This window comes from Peromyscus maniculatus, chromosome 3 (assembly GCF_049852395.1).
Source record: "Peromyscus maniculatus bairdii isolate BWxNUB_F1_BW_parent chromosome 3, HU_Pman_BW_mat_3.1, whole genome shotgun sequence".
NCBI lineage: Eukaryota > Metazoa > Chordata > Mammalia > Rodentia > Cricetidae > Peromyscus > Peromyscus maniculatus.
This window is the reverse complement of record NC_134854.1, coordinates 134,876,264-134,894,711: the sequence shown is the minus strand read 5'-3', so window position 1 is coordinate 134,894,711 and position 18,448 is coordinate 134,876,264. Positions and strand designations below refer to the sequence as shown.

Below are 18,448 nucleotides of genomic sequence, written 5' to 3'. Positions count from 1 at the left end.
CTTCTGAGTGGGCAACCACAGTGGCCTTGGTGGAACTTGAGACTGAGCCAGACAAGACAGTGAATTGGCTTCCTTTCCATGCTACTAGCTAGAGCTCCTATAAAGACTGAAAGACACCCCCCCCCCAGTGTCCAGGCTGGAGAGAGGGTAGCTGGATTATGGGGCTGAGGTAATGGCAGGCCTCTTCACAAGATGCTATGATTGAGTCCATGTATCCACCAATGCATGCATCCATCCATCTATGCATGCATGCATCCATCCATCTTTCATCCATTATTCATTTATTGATGAATCTTGACTGAGCATCTGTTGTGCGACATTTACCACACACAGTGAAGTATAGTGGAGACCTGATGTACTTTGGCCCTGCTCACCTGAGCTTATAGTTAAGGAGAACTGCCAATCCAAAGTGGGAGTAGGGCCGGTTTAATTAGCAGGGGAAGGTATATCATATTTTGAGAGTCTACAGTTTGGAAGTAATTCCCTTGGGTATGACCCAAGACCCAAGATGGGCAGGACTAAATAGCTGAAGCACAATGGAGAATATTCCAGGCTCTTCTAGAATGTTTTCTGTTTGGATGATGTTTTTTTCCATTGGCCAGAGGAACAGAATCAGTTTGTTTGAAAGTTCACATCACTGGTCATGTCTGTTTTTGACATCATATTCCCAGAAGTTTCCCTTTTTATTCCCCTAGCTGTAATTTTGGTCAAGGGCCCATGTACCTCCCTCAATGTTGTCTCTCATTTAAGGATAACAGACAGGGACTAGAAGGGATGACAGACAGGGATTAGCAGGTCCTGCAGGCTGGGAAGAATCTGTTGTGCTGATAGTCTTTTTGAATACCATTTAGAAGGGGATGAGATGAGCTTGTAAGCTTCTGCGCATGTCCTTACAAGACTCTAGGGAAGATCCTCAGAGAATCCCCTGGCTGGAAGCAATGCACCACCAGCTAGAACTCCACACATGGCCTTTACTTCATATCCTGATGCCCATTTCCGGGAAGTCCTTGGGGTCGGTACCTTGGCATGGACCAAGTAGAGGAGACAGCCAACCTGGCCTTCCATCCTTGAAGGCTACCCTCTTGAGAACCATCACCCTAGTACCCAACATCTTCTAAAGACTGCCATCACAACAAGGCAGGGACTTCCTGAAGCTGCCTCAGGGTCCTTTACATGGATAGTCAAACTCAGTCAGGGGCACTGTGCCTAATGCATCAGAGACTACTATGGGATGCCGGTGGAGTAAGTGGAGTTAGAGCATCATTTATGCTGTGGTACTCTGACCAGGTAGAAAGACATACTTACAGATGTTTTAGAACCTTGAAATAGTTTGCTGTGCATTGTGGAGCTCTAACAAGAACAGGGTATATCGCGTCTCTAGACTTCTGTAGTTTTTGTCTGAGGAGCATTTTGTTAGCCTAGCTCAGGAAATACACACAGCAATACTACGTGCGATTTCGGTGTCCACGCCTGCTCTAACTGGATAGTGCTTTTCATGGACTGAAGTGAAAGTGAAGGTCATAGAAAACAGTCGAGAAGACATTGGACAGCCACCCACTTGCTCAGCTTCATGTCTGAGGAGCCCTTGACTTGGTTGGAGTCAAAGGGGAGGTGGTGTAGAGAACCCCAAAGAGTAGGTGGAGTCACCCTAGATTCGAACAAAGTAGATTTGAAGCCCAGGGAAAGGCTGTTTTGGAAATGTGCAATGCTGTCCTCTGAAGTGGGGAGGAGGTGGAAACCGAGTCCTTTCCCAACTGTGTCCCAGGCCCCACTGCCTCTCTGCGGCGGCTTCACCTGGCAGACTTAACGCATCCCTCATCAGACTAATGCAAGGCTGCAGCCTAAACTCCTCAGCCCACCTTTCTCTGAGCTTTCTGTCTTTCCCATTCACGCTCTACCAGGGATGGGGAGATGAGAAAATTACATTTTAGTTATTGACATTTTTACCTTTCAGTTCCCATTGGATTGGAGCAAATGGGGGCGGGGATTGTGAGGGCAATAGGAGACTAAGTCCCAGAACAGTGGTGGAGGCTGGGGGACCCTGCAAGTGTGTCCACAGTAGACAGGTAGAAGAACCCTTCTGTAGAGTCACCCACAACTGAGCCTCTGGAGAAAGAACTCCTGAAGGCCCCTTCTTAAAACGGCCAGCACAGTGGGCAAAGGGCTAAACATGACAGGGAAGCGTAAGAGCTGGCGTTGGTCATTAGCAGGACACAGAGCAAATGGGATAAACTGGGATTGTGAGGTGAGCAAGAGACTGCTTGGGGACGTGCCCTGGGCACACTGGAGTCTGGCAGGAAGGAGGCTGCCTGCAGATCCAGGAAGGAGAGGATGAAGACTCGGATGGATAGAGGCCTCTACTGTATTTCCAGGCTCTAGTCCCATCTGTCTCCCCAGAGCCATGCATTTTCTTCCCGGGCTGGCCTCAGACCGCGGAAGAGCGAGCATCCCTTAGTAGCCAACGTTGCTCAGACTGTGCATGGCACCTGGGAGTGAAAACTTTTAGCCAGGTTTCTTGTTGTGCCCCCCATGGGTTCCGGGTCAGGTCAGATGTGGAGGCCGCCCCTTAAAAGCCCCGTGAACAAGGACTCTTGCTCTCTGAGGAGTTGGATGGCCACTGTCTGGCAGTTTGTAGCGCTTCATGTCCTCGCCGTCACCACACCTTCACAGCAAGTCTGGGCTTTCGTCAACTGGATGAAGTACGGTTCAGAGAGGCTGGTGCTCGCCCAGCTTCTAGATCAGTGCCACTTTCTAGCCCCACCCTGCCCTGGGTTTGGTGTCCATGGCCCTCAGGCTGGCCTGGTGAGCCTCACATCTGTCACCTGAGGTATTCATGGCTTTCTGATGAGCCTGCAGATGCAACCATGTCCTGTGTGCCATTTAGATTTGTTCCACTTTTTAAACAAGAAGTGGGCCTTTTTAGATCATCATGCTGAGAGGAAAGTGGTCTTCCTGTCATTCTGGGATGCACACTGCATGTTCTGTAGGTAGTAATTTCCCTGTGGGCAAGGATTTCTTTTCATTTTAAAACCCGACATACAACTGTACAGTTCTATAGGGTAGAGCGTGAAGTCTCTCAGTATCTGTATGTGTTGAGATGAAGGACTCTTTTTTTTTTTCATTTGATTTCATGTATGGGTGTTTTGCCTGCATGTATATGTGTACCTCATGTGTGCAGCGCCCACAGACGCAGACAAGGGTGACGGATCCCTGGGACTGGAGGTGCAGCCTGTTAGAAAGCCACTGTGTGGGTGCTGGGAATTGAACCTGGGTCCTTTGGAAAAGCAGTCAGTGCTCCTAACCACCAACCCATCTCTCTACCCCTGAAATGACTCTTAAGAAAAACAATCAAACAAAAAACAGTGTCAAGGGCAGAGACTCTGGAGCCAGATACCTGACTTGGACTGTGTTATTTAGCTGTGTGACCCTGGGCAAGGTACTTGACTAATCTGAGCCTCAGTTTCCTTATGTGTGAAGTGAGTATAAGAGTCGTCCCTACCGTATCAGTAAGTTATTCAAAGCTTTGGATCAGTGCTCAGCATTAAGAATCGTTGCTATGGGGATCATTACTACTGTTTTTGAGTGCCAGGTGCCATGCATGGATTTGATCGTTTTATACATTCACCAACCCTCCGAGGTAAGTATTATAACTGTCTGAAATTTACCAGTGAGAATTCTCAGGCTCAGAGAGGTACATGCAGTTCCATAGCGAGGAAGTAGCAGAGTCAGTTTCTGAATGAATGTCTGTCTGCTGCGACCTGACCTACCTTTATGGTGGTGACTTCTTGTGCAGGACAGGTACAGGGGTGTGCTCATGTCGATTCCCTGCTTTGGTTACAAGATACCGTTGGGGTCTGGTATCCCTCTGGGACATGGGATTCCCAGAAAACATCCTCTGGAAAGTCTTGAACTAGCTAGCAGCTCTGAAGAACCTGTGTTGACCAGAGCCCTCTCTGTCCCCAGGACATCGAGAAGACCATGAGCACAGCCTTGCATGAGTTGCGGGAACTTGAGAGACAGAACACTGTCAAGCAGGCGCCAGATGTGGTGCTGGACACCCTGGAGCCCCTGAAGAATCCACCAGGCCCCATCAGCTCGGAGCCTGCCAGCCCCCTGCACACCATTGTCATCCGAGACCCTGACGCAGCCATGCGCCGCAGCAGCAGCTCATCCACCGAGATGATGACCACCTTCAAGCCTGCCCTGTCGGCTCGACTGGCTGGTGCCCAGCTGCGTCCACCCCCGATGCGTCCGGTCAGACCCGTGGTCCAGCACCGATCCTCCAGCAGCAGCAGCTCGGGCGTGGGCAGCCCGGCCGTGACACCTACTGAGAAGATGTTCCCCAACAGCTCCTCGGACAAGTCTGGCACTATGTGACCTGCAGGACCGGTGACACCGCCGTGGCCCACTGCAGCACACCATGGCCTCGGGTGGCCTCGGTGGCTTCCACTTGCTTCCCAGGGATCTCCTGGCCTTGGAGGGCAGATCCTAGAAGGTCAGCCTGGGAGGGTGTATGTCTGTGGAGAGCAGAGGCCCAGGCATTAGCTGCACCTCAGACTCAGCCATGTGAATGCCACAGACCTCTTGTGGGCAAATAGACATGCCAAGGAATGCTGGAGCAAGATCAGCCCCAGGGACAGTGTTTCCTAAGATTGAGGCAGATGCTTACCAGCTTCTCATGTTGTCACTGGAAAATTATTCTCTCGATAGTCTCTACATACGTATATATGTGTGTATATATAAATACGTGCATATATACGCATATGTGTACGTATGTGTCTGTAGGTGTGTGTGTATATATATTTATGCATCTATATACATATACTAGAGAGCTGGACATACACACATGCTAACTGTATATAGACGCTCCTTTTTTTTTTTTTTTCTTTTTATGAAACTTAGATTTACCTCAGACCCATGCCACCAAACATCTCCCACTGGTATTCGGTGGGGTTTGCAGGGACTTCTCTGGGAGAGCTGAGAGGCCCCACAGTAACTGCGAACGAAGCAATATACCACTAACCTGCAGAGACACAAAACCAGAAACAGTCTCCAGCTGTCTCCAGAAGTCGTGGCCTTCCAGAACAGTCTGCCCCTCAAGGAAGGGTGGGCAGGCAGTACCCCCAAGCAGGCTGCTCCTAAAGGTGGGGAACCCTTCACAGAAAACCCTCCATCTACCCCCAGAGACCCTGCCCTGCCACTCAAAGGCCCAAGGTCAACTGTACCCCGAAAGGCACAGGGGAGGTTGGTGTGAAGACCCTTGGGTTCGTATGCAGAAACGGGATGGTGAGAGGCTACACCCCATCATACATAGCACAGCATCACCTGTGGTTAGGGAAAAAAGAACAACAACAAGTTCCGCAAGAACCCAAACCGTAGCATGGAGAAGTTCAAACCCCAGACATGCTGCCGTAGGGATAAATCTGTGGTGACTATAGAAGTTTACTTCTCTCAAAATATTTCATGTTTTTCTTCTTCCTCTTTCTACTAATTAGGCTATGTCAGCTTTGGAACTAAATGGGCAAGGAGGTGTTGAGTCACACCATTTCTTTTCAAGTTAGGCCACAGCACACTGGGCTTCCCCACCGGAACCTGCGGGGTGCCCAGTCAGCCCTTGGCCTCCGTCCTAGCAGGGCTGTGCTGGGAAACACCGTGGGCTGAGAGTTTATGAAAATGGAAGTGCTCTCCACCTTCCCTTCCCTTCCCTTCCTCTTCTCCCACTTCTTCTAAAGCAGTTAATGTAGACCAAACATGGCGGTAGAAACACGGTACGTGATTCTGCAACAGGACGAAAGCCTTCTGTATGGCTCTTTTGGGTTCCATTTTACCTGCACTTTTGCTGGCTCTGTTTTCCAGATACCTCCAGATTTTCTGGAGAATGCATCACAGGCAAATCTACCCCTAAAGGGACCATTTCTACCTTCCCCCTCATGTCAAACCAAGGATCTCCCTGTCCCCCCCCCCCCCATACACACACACACATACACCCCTTCTGCCTGCCTCTGAGTTTTACAGTACAAAACCCGGAATTTAAGTCCTAGCTCCCAGCAGACAGGAGCTGTGTGACCCTTGGACACAGCACTCCTGTCACCCACAGACACGTTGAGATGCCATCCTGGGCATTTCTTCCCATTGGGCTTGCGTCCACCATCTCTTGGGTCCTCCATTAAAAAGCCACTTGCCCTCTGCCCCAGGGAGGGACCTAGTGAGTCACTGGTACTTGGATGTGGGGAGGATCGCTTTCTGCTTTGCCTGGAGGATCAAGAATGGACACAAAATGAGAATGTTGTCAGGGAGAGGCCTTCCTTCCCTCTCAACTCTTGCTATGATGGGCCCTCTGTCTTTGAGCACATAACGATATCTCCATTTTATAGTTGAAGAGAGTAAGGCCTGGGGGTGGGCGGGAACCTGGGCAAGACACGGCAGATGGCCTAGTGGGCCACGTGAGGCTCCGGAAACCCTCATTTCTAAGTGTCTGCTATCTCTGCTATGCGTCCAGGAGGTAAGACTTCTCTTTGGTATCCCAGGGCTTAGTCCTAGATTTTGACGTCCACTTACCTCCCAGGCAAAAATGCAACATTCTCTGCTTGAATACTGGATAAGAGAAACATGGCGTTTACACATCTGTTCCCCGACACACCTAATGCCAGTTATGCTGTGCAGGTTTGTCTCTGGGTTGACTTGGTTCATTTTTCCTTACTGCCTCTCCCCAAATGTCCCGAGATCAGAGCCTCAGCTGCTTCCCTTAAGCATCTATTTTTTCCCCCATTGGCAAGTGGCTGATGAGTTCACATTTGGGGAAGCGCATGCACAGATGGCAGACGAGTCCCCAACTCCTCCAACCCCCAATCTGAGCTTTGATGCAGAACAAATGGAAAAACACTGTCCACCCCCATCCCCAACACACACACTTCTTCATCTGGTCCCCTGCATGTCTCAGCTCCCCCAGGCCCCCACTCAGTCCCACCCGTGTCTCTCGAGTGTGAGCATCTCCCTTCCAGCTCCTGCCTGGTTTTAGTCCACTATATATTGCTGTATTTGTTAAATGCTGGAAAGTAACTGTTAAAATGTGAAACTGTAATTTTTTTAAAAGAAGGCTACAATTACATTATAGCCAATGCCACTTACCAAATCTTTGCACCTAGTAGATAGATCATTGTAAAAACAAATACCAGAAACCTAATTGTACAGTGATTGGGGTGGGGGGTGTAGTAACATAGTTAGTAGTCCTCAATATAGCCAAGCGTGCAAGGGGAAGTGGTGTCTACCAATGTTCATCACCATTAGTGAAAGCTGTACTGATCAGTTAGTTGATAACGGGCATTTAAAAAAAAATTATTTTGGCTTCACAGAATGATTTCTTAACTTCCAACTCATCTGAGGTCAAGCCTTTTGTCTTTATGTATAACCGGTGTTTAGTCTGTTTTAGGAATGAACCAGCAAGATGTTCATTTAATTAAAACTGACCAAAGACAATTAATTCCTGGTCTAGTTTCCTGGGCACTGTGTGGCCCAGCTGCCACTAAAGACCTTTCTCCGATCAATTTGAGAACAAGCTGAGCTTCCGACCCCTCACGCCCTCCCCGCCCTCCCTCTCCTCCTCATCGAGCTGCTCTGAGCTGTGGGATCCCGGGAACAACTGTCGCCTTTCCTTGTTTTCAGTGCTAACTTTTCACCTTGAAGCGCCTTTTGAACCCCGGACAGAGCACACAACTGGAGGGAATTGTGGGCTTGGGAGTTAAGACCAGAGAGTCTTTCCTCTGAAGTCACTAAAGCAGGGGTCAGGAGGGAAATGGATTGATTCCTAAGGGACGGAAAGGTTTATGTCCAGTGAAGAAACGAAATTGGAGTGGGAAGAGACACAGGGAAATGGAGCCATCCATTGGCGACTCGCTGGAACCAGCAGTTCAGAGATCTGCCTTATAAACACTTAAAACATTTGTGGTACACAAAGAGGAGCTGGTGGGAGAGAGACCTGTCCGCAGGGCTCCCTTCATTGGCGTCTCCTGGAGTGCCTTGTTGGGTGCCACCCTCTCTGATTCAGGAGGCATGGATGCAGAGGACATCTCGTGACCTGGGAACCTGGTCATCGTTGAGTGGCCAGGGCACATACGTTTGAAACAAGTGATGGGAAACCCTGAGGACTCACACAATGGCCCTCCCTCTTAGCCTCTCTCTTCCTAACTTCTCATCTTCCAGATGGTTCCACACTAGAGCAAATGCCTCATTCTCTTGAGAAACCCGGAAAGGGGTGGAGGGGGTTGGTGCTTCTAGCTGTGATAGTAGGTCCTGCTGGGCGGGGAGGAAAGGGCTGAGTTCCAAGTGGAGAGTTCCGCCTACTCCAAGCTGCCCAGGGGAACTGCCAGAAGGGACTTCACTGTCAGGCTGAGACCTCCTGGCTGCGCTGAGGTTGACCTGCCGGTATTCTGTTGTCCCATCATCTGGGACTGGCCACACGGCCATTGCTGACCACTCCTTTCTGTGTGAACTGTCCCAGGCAAATCACAAAGCTGTTCCTTGAAGTGGAACTGCCAGAGTGCACTTTCCTTCCGAGACGGAAGTGGGTCGAGGCTAGCTCTGTGCCCAGGCCCTCGTTCCAGGCGGTGTGACTGTTTACATGGTTTGGCAATAGGTTTGCTTCTGATTGCTTCAGAGTGGCTGGTCTATTTTGTTTTCTTTGCTTTCCTTCTTCCCTCAAATTGTGACAGGAAAAACAAACTGAAACCACCCTAGGGAATTGCTGGTTGCCTGTCCCCATGTGATGCTAACCGTGGCCCTCTTCTGGGTATCATTTCTCTACCTTATGACCAAATGCCCGTCCTATAGAGTGTCTGATTGGATCCTCTGTTGCGTATTCTGATGGTGCCTGCTGGTTTGATGTGGAGCTATCCTGTGAAATAAAACAGCTTAACTTTTTCTCACACATAGTCTGTGGTTGTTTGCAAGGGCTATGGGACCGTTGTGGGCGGAGGGCCCAGGGTGGCGTTCCTACCCCCCAGTTCACTTGGACGGCATGCTTTCTCCGTCGGCCACCCTGAAAACATACTTCAGCTCAAAGTCAAAGTTGCAAGAAAGACTGACTGCTGCTTCCAGTGTCGAGAGCTAAGAAGACGGCTGGAAACAGGACTGGGTACTGGAAAGCTAAGACAAGGAGAAGCAGGAGCTGTTTGACATTCCAAGATGTGTCCTAAACATTTAAGGACAAATTGCCAGAGCCACAGAGCACTGATGTCTAGTATCAAGACATATGCAAAATTTTAAAACCTTTTGTTGTAGAAACACAACACAACCTCTTGGACTTTTGAGATAGGTGTAGGTGTGGATGTGTGCATGTATGTGCACCATTAACCAGTCATTTCTGTCCCAAGCACTAGATTACACCTCCCCCAGGAAATCCCTCATCTAATTTTCAAAACAGCCATTGCAGGGAGATGCTATTAGACTCAATCCTGCAAGAGGTAAAGCAGAGGGTCTTGGAGGTTAATTGGCTTGCTTAACCAAGGTTTGTGTAGGAATCCCAGGAGCAAGGATTTGAACCATCTGTTTACCAAACCGTGTGCTTTTCATGTGCTTCATGCTGCCTTTATGTATTCATGACCCCAAACTGGGTCTAGGATCCTTAGAGAGTGTCTTGTAGCCACCTGCTGCAGTCAAGGAAGACTTCAGGGCCTGAGGCTCCACCACCCCTGGTGGATCTCCATGAAACAGTCTCTGTGCAAAAAAGAATGGGTCTTTTCCACACTCCCAGTGCCTACCATACCCACCCATATCCCACACTCCATGGTAGCCTCCTGCTAAGCCAAGCATGGAACATTTTCAGCTATGGAACATTTCTATATGCATTCCACAATCCATTTACTTGTCATAGTAACCGTGCTCATGCAGGAGCCCCAAATCAGAAGCCTTTCATCTGACGATTATCTTTTTATATGCCTGGCCCCAAGTTAGCTATTGGGGACACAGATGGATGAGACCCAGTTCCTACCCTCCAGTTCTCAAGCTGCTCACAGCCTGATTGCACAAAACAATCACCCCAATCAATTCTGACTCAACAATTCACAGAATGAACGGTGCCTCTAACTCTGAGGCACAAAATTTGCACAAAGGGCAAATTTTAGCTGTCCGGCTGCTTTACCGGCAAGTACGCATGATCGGTAGCTGAAGTGTTTACTTCCTGCTCAGGTCTGTTTAATAATTTTTGATTTAGGAATGACAAACTCCTCAACCCTAGCAACCTCAAGCAAGAGAGAATTGGCACATTAGAAATCCCAGACTGGAGCTGTCTTCAAGTTCAGGATGAGGTAAGGATGAGATGGGCATTGTTTTAGGCTATTTCTCTCATTAGCCCACCCCAGCCTAGTGGCTACTCAATGCTAAAAGTCTCTCCTACCTGCACCTCTTCAGCCTCAGGAGAGGCTGATGATTCTCCATCCTCAGAACTGAGCCACAGGCTTACCCCTAAAGTAGCTCATCCCTAAAGGAGGGGATAGACAGCTATAAGCAGGGGTAGACAACCTCCTAGTTACAAGGGTACTGCCATCCCCATCCAGACTGTGTCAGCATAGAATAGCCTCCCACAGGAGATTCTGAGAGCTGCCTCATCCTGTAGGCCTGTGAGTAATGAGACACAGCAATAGTTTTTCAGTCCTGCTCAATCTTAGGGTGGTAATTACACAGCAGTCACTAACTGATACACTACACAATGCTCAATCAAACGCACTAACGTTTTCCACCTACCAGTGATGACGACCATCAGGTTTGTGCTGTATGCGGAGTGCTTCACATGCTGTCTTAGGGTTTCTGTTGCTGTAGAGACACCGTGACCACGGCAACTCTTATAAAGGAAAACATTTGATTGGGGTGGCTCGATTACAGTGTCAGAGGTTCAGTCCATGGCAGGAGCATGCCCGCAGGCAGACAGACGTAGTGCTGATTATATCACGATCGGAAGGTAACAGGAAGTAGACTATGACACTGAGCATGGCTTGAGCATGTATGAGACCTCAAAGCCTGCCTCCACAGTGACACACTTCCTCCAACAAGGCCACACTTTGTCATGGTGCCACTACCTTTGGGGGCCATTTTCTTACAGAACACCTCATGTGACTTCCCTCCCTGCATCCATACAAGCCCCCAAGGAGGTAAATTCTGTTTCCCCACTTTACAACTGAGGAAACTCACACTTGCAACTAGGACTCCACAGTGTCATTTCTGCTACCCTGCTTGCTGTAGGACACAGTTCCCAGGATTCTGTGGTCACCAAGTACCTGATGTTGGGAGGCTGGGTTGCTCTGACAACCACTTAATGAGTTAAGTGTGCCCCAGCTTCTTCTGGGGAATAAATTGATCCTTCATTAATTTCCTTTAAATGCTGATATTGGGGATAGTTCTAATTGTTTCTCTACACTGTGCCACGTTGGTCCTTACTATTATAAAAATACTTTCTGTTCTCTTTTTCTTTCCTGCTTTAGCTCTCCACAGAGCATATGGATTTGCAGTAGGTGTGATATTAAGTGTATGAGATGGGAAGCTGAAGACAGGAGGGGGTTCAGACCCAAGTCTCAAGTCCAGAGGGAGGAAGTGTCCTAGCATGACTACCTTTTCCCTATAACCCGGGACCACATCTCCCACAGTGGCCTGGGCCCTGTTACATCAACCATCAGTCAAGAAAATGCCTCACAGACTTGCCTAGAGGCCACCTCAATTGACTTTCCTCTTCCCAGATAACACCAACTTATGTTGACAAAAGTTGACACAAACAAACAAACAAACAAACAGAAAACTAATTGGGACAGGAAGAAAAGAGGCCTCTGGCTATCCTGACGAGGCCGTGCTCCCCCCCCACTCTCCCACACATACACTAAGCACTCCATACCCACTCCAGTCTTCTCCAGGTCCTGCACACAGGTTTGACAAGCTTCCAGTTTTCATCACGAGTGTATCTGCAAAGGCTCTGGGGTCACCCAGACCTGAATGTAGATCTTTGCTTTGGTTGACATCAATAAATGTCCTTGGCAAGTGGTACAACCCATGGCACCAACCTTTGTTAGGAACCTGCAGCTGAGAAGAGGCTTGTCTCACACAGCGGTTTCCAAAGGACAACCTGTAACACACACATAGACCGCCCAAGTTCTGTTGTCACAGGCCCTGGTGACACTGTCACCTGCTTCATCTCTGTGCTCTGTGGGAAGCAAGAGCAAGCTGCTGGACTTCCAATGACTGGCTGCTTCAAGGGGAAAAAAGCTTTAGTTCAAATTCCATCATTTACTGGCTGCTAACTGGAGAAAATCTCTTTCCCAGGCTACCTTAGTTTCCTTATTTCTAAGACAAGGGATTGGGGAGGCTGATATTATTTCTTCCTGCTCTGAGTGCCCACTTGCTGTATGAGCAGAGGCTGCAGAATCACAGAAGGAATGTCAGTCATCCCTGCTCTGCCCACCATGCTTTTTAAAGGAAGTAGCCTGATGCCCCAAGAGTTTAGGGAACACTTTTGGTATCAACCTTATCTCCTTGTCCCAGTGGCCTGAGTCATAGATGGCCACTGACCCAACGGGAAGTGTGGTTGATTGGATGGGAACCCTGGCCCTTAGTGAGCTGAGCCATTAGAAGTTACAAAATGGCCAGGCGGTGGTGGCACACATCTTTAATCCCAGCACTTGGGAGGCAGAGGCAGGCGGATCTCTGTGAGTTCGAGGCCAGCTTGGTCTACAAAGTGAGTTCCAGGAAAGGCGCAAAGCTACACAGAGAAATCCTGTCTTGAAAAACCAAAAAAAAAAAAAAAAAAAAAAAAAAAAAAAAAAAAAGAAGAAGAAGAAGAAGAAGTTACAAAATGCTGGGTGATTAGTGGGAGAAACAAAAGACAGAAAGAAGGTTGCACCGACAAGGTCAGAGGTGGAGAGTGGCACTTATGGACAACAGGAAACTGAGTCAGGAGAGGTGAGGTGTGAAAAACAAAGCTCGTGGTTGTAGGAAGGCCATGGAGGAGACCAGAGCCTCCGAGAGCAAAGTCATGTGGACCTGGCATCAGAACAACCTGTGTGTGTCCACCCCGCTGGCATGCAATCACTGAGTGACCTCCCCCTTCCTTGGTATAACTTGAGTAGTTGTTGATATCTTGTCACTGGAAGGACAGAGAAGGGATCCAGAACAATGGCTTAGCAGGTGAAGGCACCGGCATCCAAGTCTGACTACCTGAGTTTGAGTCACAGGAGCCACATGGCAGAAAGAGAAAAATCACAACTTCCCAAAGTTGTCCTTTGACCTCTAGGTACATACCGTGGCACACCAAGCTACAGCCCTATAAATAAATAAGTAATGAATTGAAATGCCAAAGGAAAAAGGGGAGGGAATGGTTATAGCTGAGATTCTGAGCCTTACCGTGTTGTTTTAGCTCTCCCATCTATCCTGCAAGGCAGGTACCATTATTCATTGACTCAGTCAGTGAATAAGCAGTCTGGAGAGGTTGGAAGGCCTGCAATAGGGCCACTGCTAAGAAGCACAGGGTTGGGGACAGAGTCAGAGAACATCACTCTGGAACTCTTTGCCCTTCTCCCTCAGAGCTGAGGACCAAACAGGGTCATGTAATCAGAACACAGCCGAGGGTACAACTCCCAGTTTTACTTCTTGGGTCAAAGATAAATGTGTTGGATAGTTTTATGTCACCTTGATACAAGATAGAGTCATTTGGAAAGAGGGACCCTCTGTTGAGAAAATGCCCCCATCAGATTGGCCTGTGGGCAAGCCTGTGGTGATTTTCTTGATTAATGATTGATGTGGGCAATGCTATTCCTAGGCTAATGGTCCTGGGTGTTATAATAAAGCAGGCTGAGCACACACCACAAGGAGAAAGCCAGTCAGCAGCATGCTTCCATGGCCTCTGCATCAGGTCCTGCCTTTAGGTTCCTACTGCGAGTTCTGCCCTGAGTTCCCTCAGCGATGGAGTGTGACTAGGGAGTATAGGATGAAATAAACTATTTCCTCTCCAAGGTGCTTTTGGTCATGACATTTAGTACAACAACAGAAACCCTAATCAAAACATCCAGGGGCTCCAAGCTATCTCCCTCTGCCTCTCCCAACCTCTCTTCACTCTCTTGGCCACGTAAGTCTTTGTGCCCCTGAGCTCAGGCAGCCTCTCCCTGGCTCAGTCCTCAGCTGGGGACACTCTTTCCCAGGCTCTCTGCCTGCCTCCCTCTCTTCCTTCAGCCTCTAGACACTGCCTCAGATAGCCTCATCTGACTACTTTGCCTAGAGAGGCCCTAGTCATCACAGGTGACAGGCTCTATTCTCCTTCTCACAATTACCATCAGAAACATTTTGTTTATATTGTTTCTTCCTCCAACCTAAAAGGTAAGTTCTAGAAAGTCTGGGGAGTTGTCTGTTTTCTCCACACTGTCTCCAGGCAGAAATCTGTAGTAGAACTTTCTTGTCGGCCTTTTTTTGAACTGCCAGATCCCCAATAATGACAGCGACTTATTATTAATTATGAAAGCTTGGCCTTCAGCTTAGGCTTGTTCTCAACTAGCTCTTAAACTTAAATTAACCTGTTTCTATTAATCTACATTCTACCACATGGCTTTTTACCTCTCCTCCATTCTGTGTGTCTGACTTCCTCAGTGTCTCGCTGGCATCTCTTGCTGTGCCAGATCCTAACCCTAAGATCCTCTCTCTGCCCATAGTCCTGCCTATTCTCTCCTGCCTAGCTATTGGCCATTCAGCTCTTTATTAAACCAATCAGGTGCCTTGGGCAGTTGAGACAAAACACAGACACATCTTCATGCAATGTAAACAAATATCCTGCAACAGAAATCTGGTGTCCAGTCCATAGGAGAGGCTCAATTAATGTTGAGGGATAAAATGAGTATCAGTCCACAGTGAGGGACCAAATGCTGTTTCTGAATGGAGTTGTGATCATTACTGCCAAGCACAGGTTTCAGGGATAGTTCCTGAGAGTCCATTGTATGCAAGGTTAGTGTTCTTGCTGCTGTGATAAAATAACCAGCAAAAGTCTGTTATGGGTTTATAGGGTTTATCTTGGCTCACAGTTGAAGGCTATAGTTAATCATGGCAGGGAAATCATGGTGACAAGAGTTTGAATACACATTGCATCCATAGTCAGGGAGTAGGCAGTGATGAACAGTAGTGCTCAGCTAGCTTTCAACTCTTCATTGTCCCATGACCCAACTCTATAGGATGGTGCTGCCCCAAATTCATGGACTACACACTTCACTGAATGGAATCTAAGTAATCCCTCACAGGTACACCCAGAGGCTCATCTATGTGATTCAAGATCTTGTCATGTTGACAATATTAACCACCACATGTGCCAGGTATGCTTCGTGTTGGGGGACACAGCCACGAGCAAAGGGGATCAAAATGCCTGTGCACTAAGTCAAATGCTAGAGGTCAAAGGATGACATCAACGAACTAAGAAACATGGGAGGTGTGGGAGAATGGGCAGATATTGATTTCCGCTGTAAGCTGAGAGGATAAGGCTGCCATTTTGAGAAGAAGAATCTTAAGTTGGATGGGGCCACCAAAGGGATGCACAGGCAAGTGAATGTTGGAGGAGCTACTGTGTGGGAAGAATGGAAAAAGGCAAAGAGGCCGGAGCAGAGGCAAAAAGATGAAACAGACTCTGTGTGTGTGTGTGTGTGTGTGTGTGTGTGTGTGTGTGTGTGTGTGTGTGTGATGGTGGTGATGTGGGGGGAGGGGAGGCAGGGAGCATTCAGGGCTTTCAAGCCAGGGTAAGGATTGTGAAACTATTCTGAGTGAGAAGCCCTTGGAAGGTTATAGTAGGAGTATTGATCCTCTTTATTGTTGTTAAAACATTATTGGTGGGGGTTGGAGAGATGGCTCAGCAGTTAAGAGCACTTGTTGCTCCTGCAGAGGACCTGAGTTTGGTTCCCAACACTCACATGGTGGTTCACAACCATCTATACCTCCAGTTCCAGGAATCTGACACCTCTTCTCACCTCCTTGGGTACCAGGAACGCAGGTAGTATGTGTACATACATGCAGGCAAAATACTCACACATACAACATTTAAAAAAAAAAACAACTAAAAGTAAAAATATTGCTAAGGTTGGGTGTGTCAGGAGATCTCAAGTTCAAGGCCAGCATGGTCTACTTAGTCAGACCTTGTCTCAAAAAAAAAAAAAAAAAAATCAACCAGTCTTCTAGACCTTAGCTAGTCTTTAGAATGGAGGGCATGTTGCTGGGGATTTGGGTGGAGCATGAGGCTTTGATATAGTCTTGGGTCCTGTATAACAAAGGAACAGTTTCTGATAGGAATTCCAACCATGCCCCCATGGTCATGCATGCCTGGCAGGACACTTAGTCATCTCCGTCTAGTCATTTCTGGGTCATACGTCCTACCCTGCAAACCCATGCCCCATGGCTACGTGGTCACGTAATCTCGTGGGTGTGACCACGTGATCTATGTGCATGCATGGAATAGCCACATGGGCCTGTGTATGCAGGTGCATCCTGGCCTTTGTAGGATGGGCCCCATATTCCCCCGCTCTCTTTCTTACACATGTCCTTCCACAGGCCTGACCACATCTATCCCTTCCTTTCTCTTTGTCTTGATAAAACTCTTGTCAGTGGACTCTGTCGTGTTTCATGACTTTTCCTTGGGGGTAAGAGTGCTGCAAAAACAAACAAACAAACAAACAAACAAACAAACAAAATAAAACAAAACATCAGTTTCTTCTTACCTGAAATGTGAAGAAGGGAGTAGCCAGGAGTGTTAGCTCACACTTGAAATCTGAGCACCTGAGAGACTAGGGAGGAAAACGATTTCCTCAAGCTCAAAACCAGTGCTCTAGTCCTGCCTAAACTGCTGAGAGAGACCCTGTCTCACAGAACTAAGCAGCCAACAACTGATAAACAAGAAAAACATACACTTAACACACACACACACACACACACACACACACACACACACACACACCAAAAAAACTAGGGGGAAATGATCTTCTGGTCTCTTAGTTTTGCTTCCTTTGATGGCCGTAGATGTATCTTGCCCTCCAAGGAACTGATTCACACTCTTCATTGTGGAGGCCAATGGCTCACTGACAGGACTGGAATTGGCACAGGACACACCAAGACCAAGTTCTCAGCACAAAGGGGAATTATGAGGGACACAGAGGGACAAAGGCAAGGATAAGAGACAAAGACAAGAGACAGGGTGAAGAAGGGGAAGAGATATTTGCCCTGAAGGGACAAATGACTATGTTGTTTTTATCCAACTTGTCCTATTTACTCGGGAGTCAGATGTTGGGGTGAAAACCTACTAGATCAGAGAAGCCAAAAAACAACTAGCTGACCTTCCTTTTTGGCCGGAGACCCAGCAAGAGAGTGTCTCTCCACTGGTGCCAAACTCAAAACGGCCCCAGAATCTCTAAGTTCCTCCCTACTCCTTCCTGTGCTTCTCTGTCCATATTCCTTACTCTCTATGGCTAATTCTTGTCAACCAGTCGCTGGCTCCATCCCCTAGTCCAAGGTTAATTTTATTAACACAGTCTCGGAGTTTCACAGAGAGATAAAATATCCCATAACAGGACTACCTCTGGATAGAGAAGAGACAGATGTGGCATGTAGGCAAATGGTAGTTTATAAAGAGAAAAGGGGAAACCCCCGTGTTAGGATGAGTTGGTTTGTTTTGATTGGGCATTTTAATTAGGTGAGCTAAAAGGCGGTTTTTGATTGCTGGACTTGAAAACTTTGATAGCTGGACCTTGGTAGTCAGCCTCAGGGGGAGGAAGTGGCCAAATAAGGGAAGAGACCATGGTGACTAGCTTTAGGAATGCAATGGAATGGTTTTTAGCAAGGGGGAGAAGGGTGAAAGGCAAAGCCTGTTGTCGCCATGTTTGCTGTGCTCAGGCCGGCTACAGCCCTTCACTCACATGTGGCAAAGCTGCAGACCTTTCTTCCCAGGCCACTTCAGACTCCTGTCACGTATGAAACGAGATTTCCTTTCCTCATTGTAAATTCTGTCTGGCCTGACATTCACAGGGCTTCCATCCACCGAAAATAGCTTGGTCCTTGCTTCCTTAAAGCTGTTGAGAAATGCAGTAAATAGGGCTCTGTTCAAAGTGGCAGAAACCCAGCATGGCCTGGCTGACCAGAAAAGGGGCACTTGGTGCACCCCACCAGTGCCCAGGGAGGTAGAACTGGATGGAAGATGGAAAGGTGGGATCCAAGATGTCAAGTTCATGCCCTCCGCCTTTCAGGTCTCCCTCCTGCACCGGTCCATTCACCCATCCTCCTCCTCCCAAGTGGTGACCAAGACGGCCCAAAGGAATCGTGGCTTTAAACCTTAGCACTTAGCCGCACAGGGGCAGGCCAGCTCTCCTACACCTCCAGCTCTCTTGCATCCACATCACCTCTGGCACCACCACACAGCGGCCGGTGAGGGCGTGGTCTAGCTCAATGCAGTACTCAGACA

At 48.2% G+C, this 18,448-nt stretch overlaps 1 protein-coding gene across 4 annotated transcripts in view; it reads left to right on the top strand.

Moving 5' to 3' along the window:
- The window catches only part of Srgap3 (SLIT-ROBO Rho GTPase activating protein 3), a 228,510-nt gene extending 219,587 nt beyond the window's left edge, over positions 1-8,923 (top strand). For all 4 annotated transcript variants that reach the window (XR_013050061.1, XM_006993910.4, XM_042273787.2 and 1 more), the window contains one exon: positions 3,964-8,923. Coding sequence is in view for 3 of the 4 variants with exons in the window: in XM_006993910.4 (XP_006993972.1) it covers positions 3,964-4,377 (414 nt within the window). In the remaining variant the exon portion in view is untranslated. The remainder of the gene's footprint in view (positions 1-3,963) is intronic.
- Positions 8,924-18,448: the final 9,525 nt, after the last annotated feature.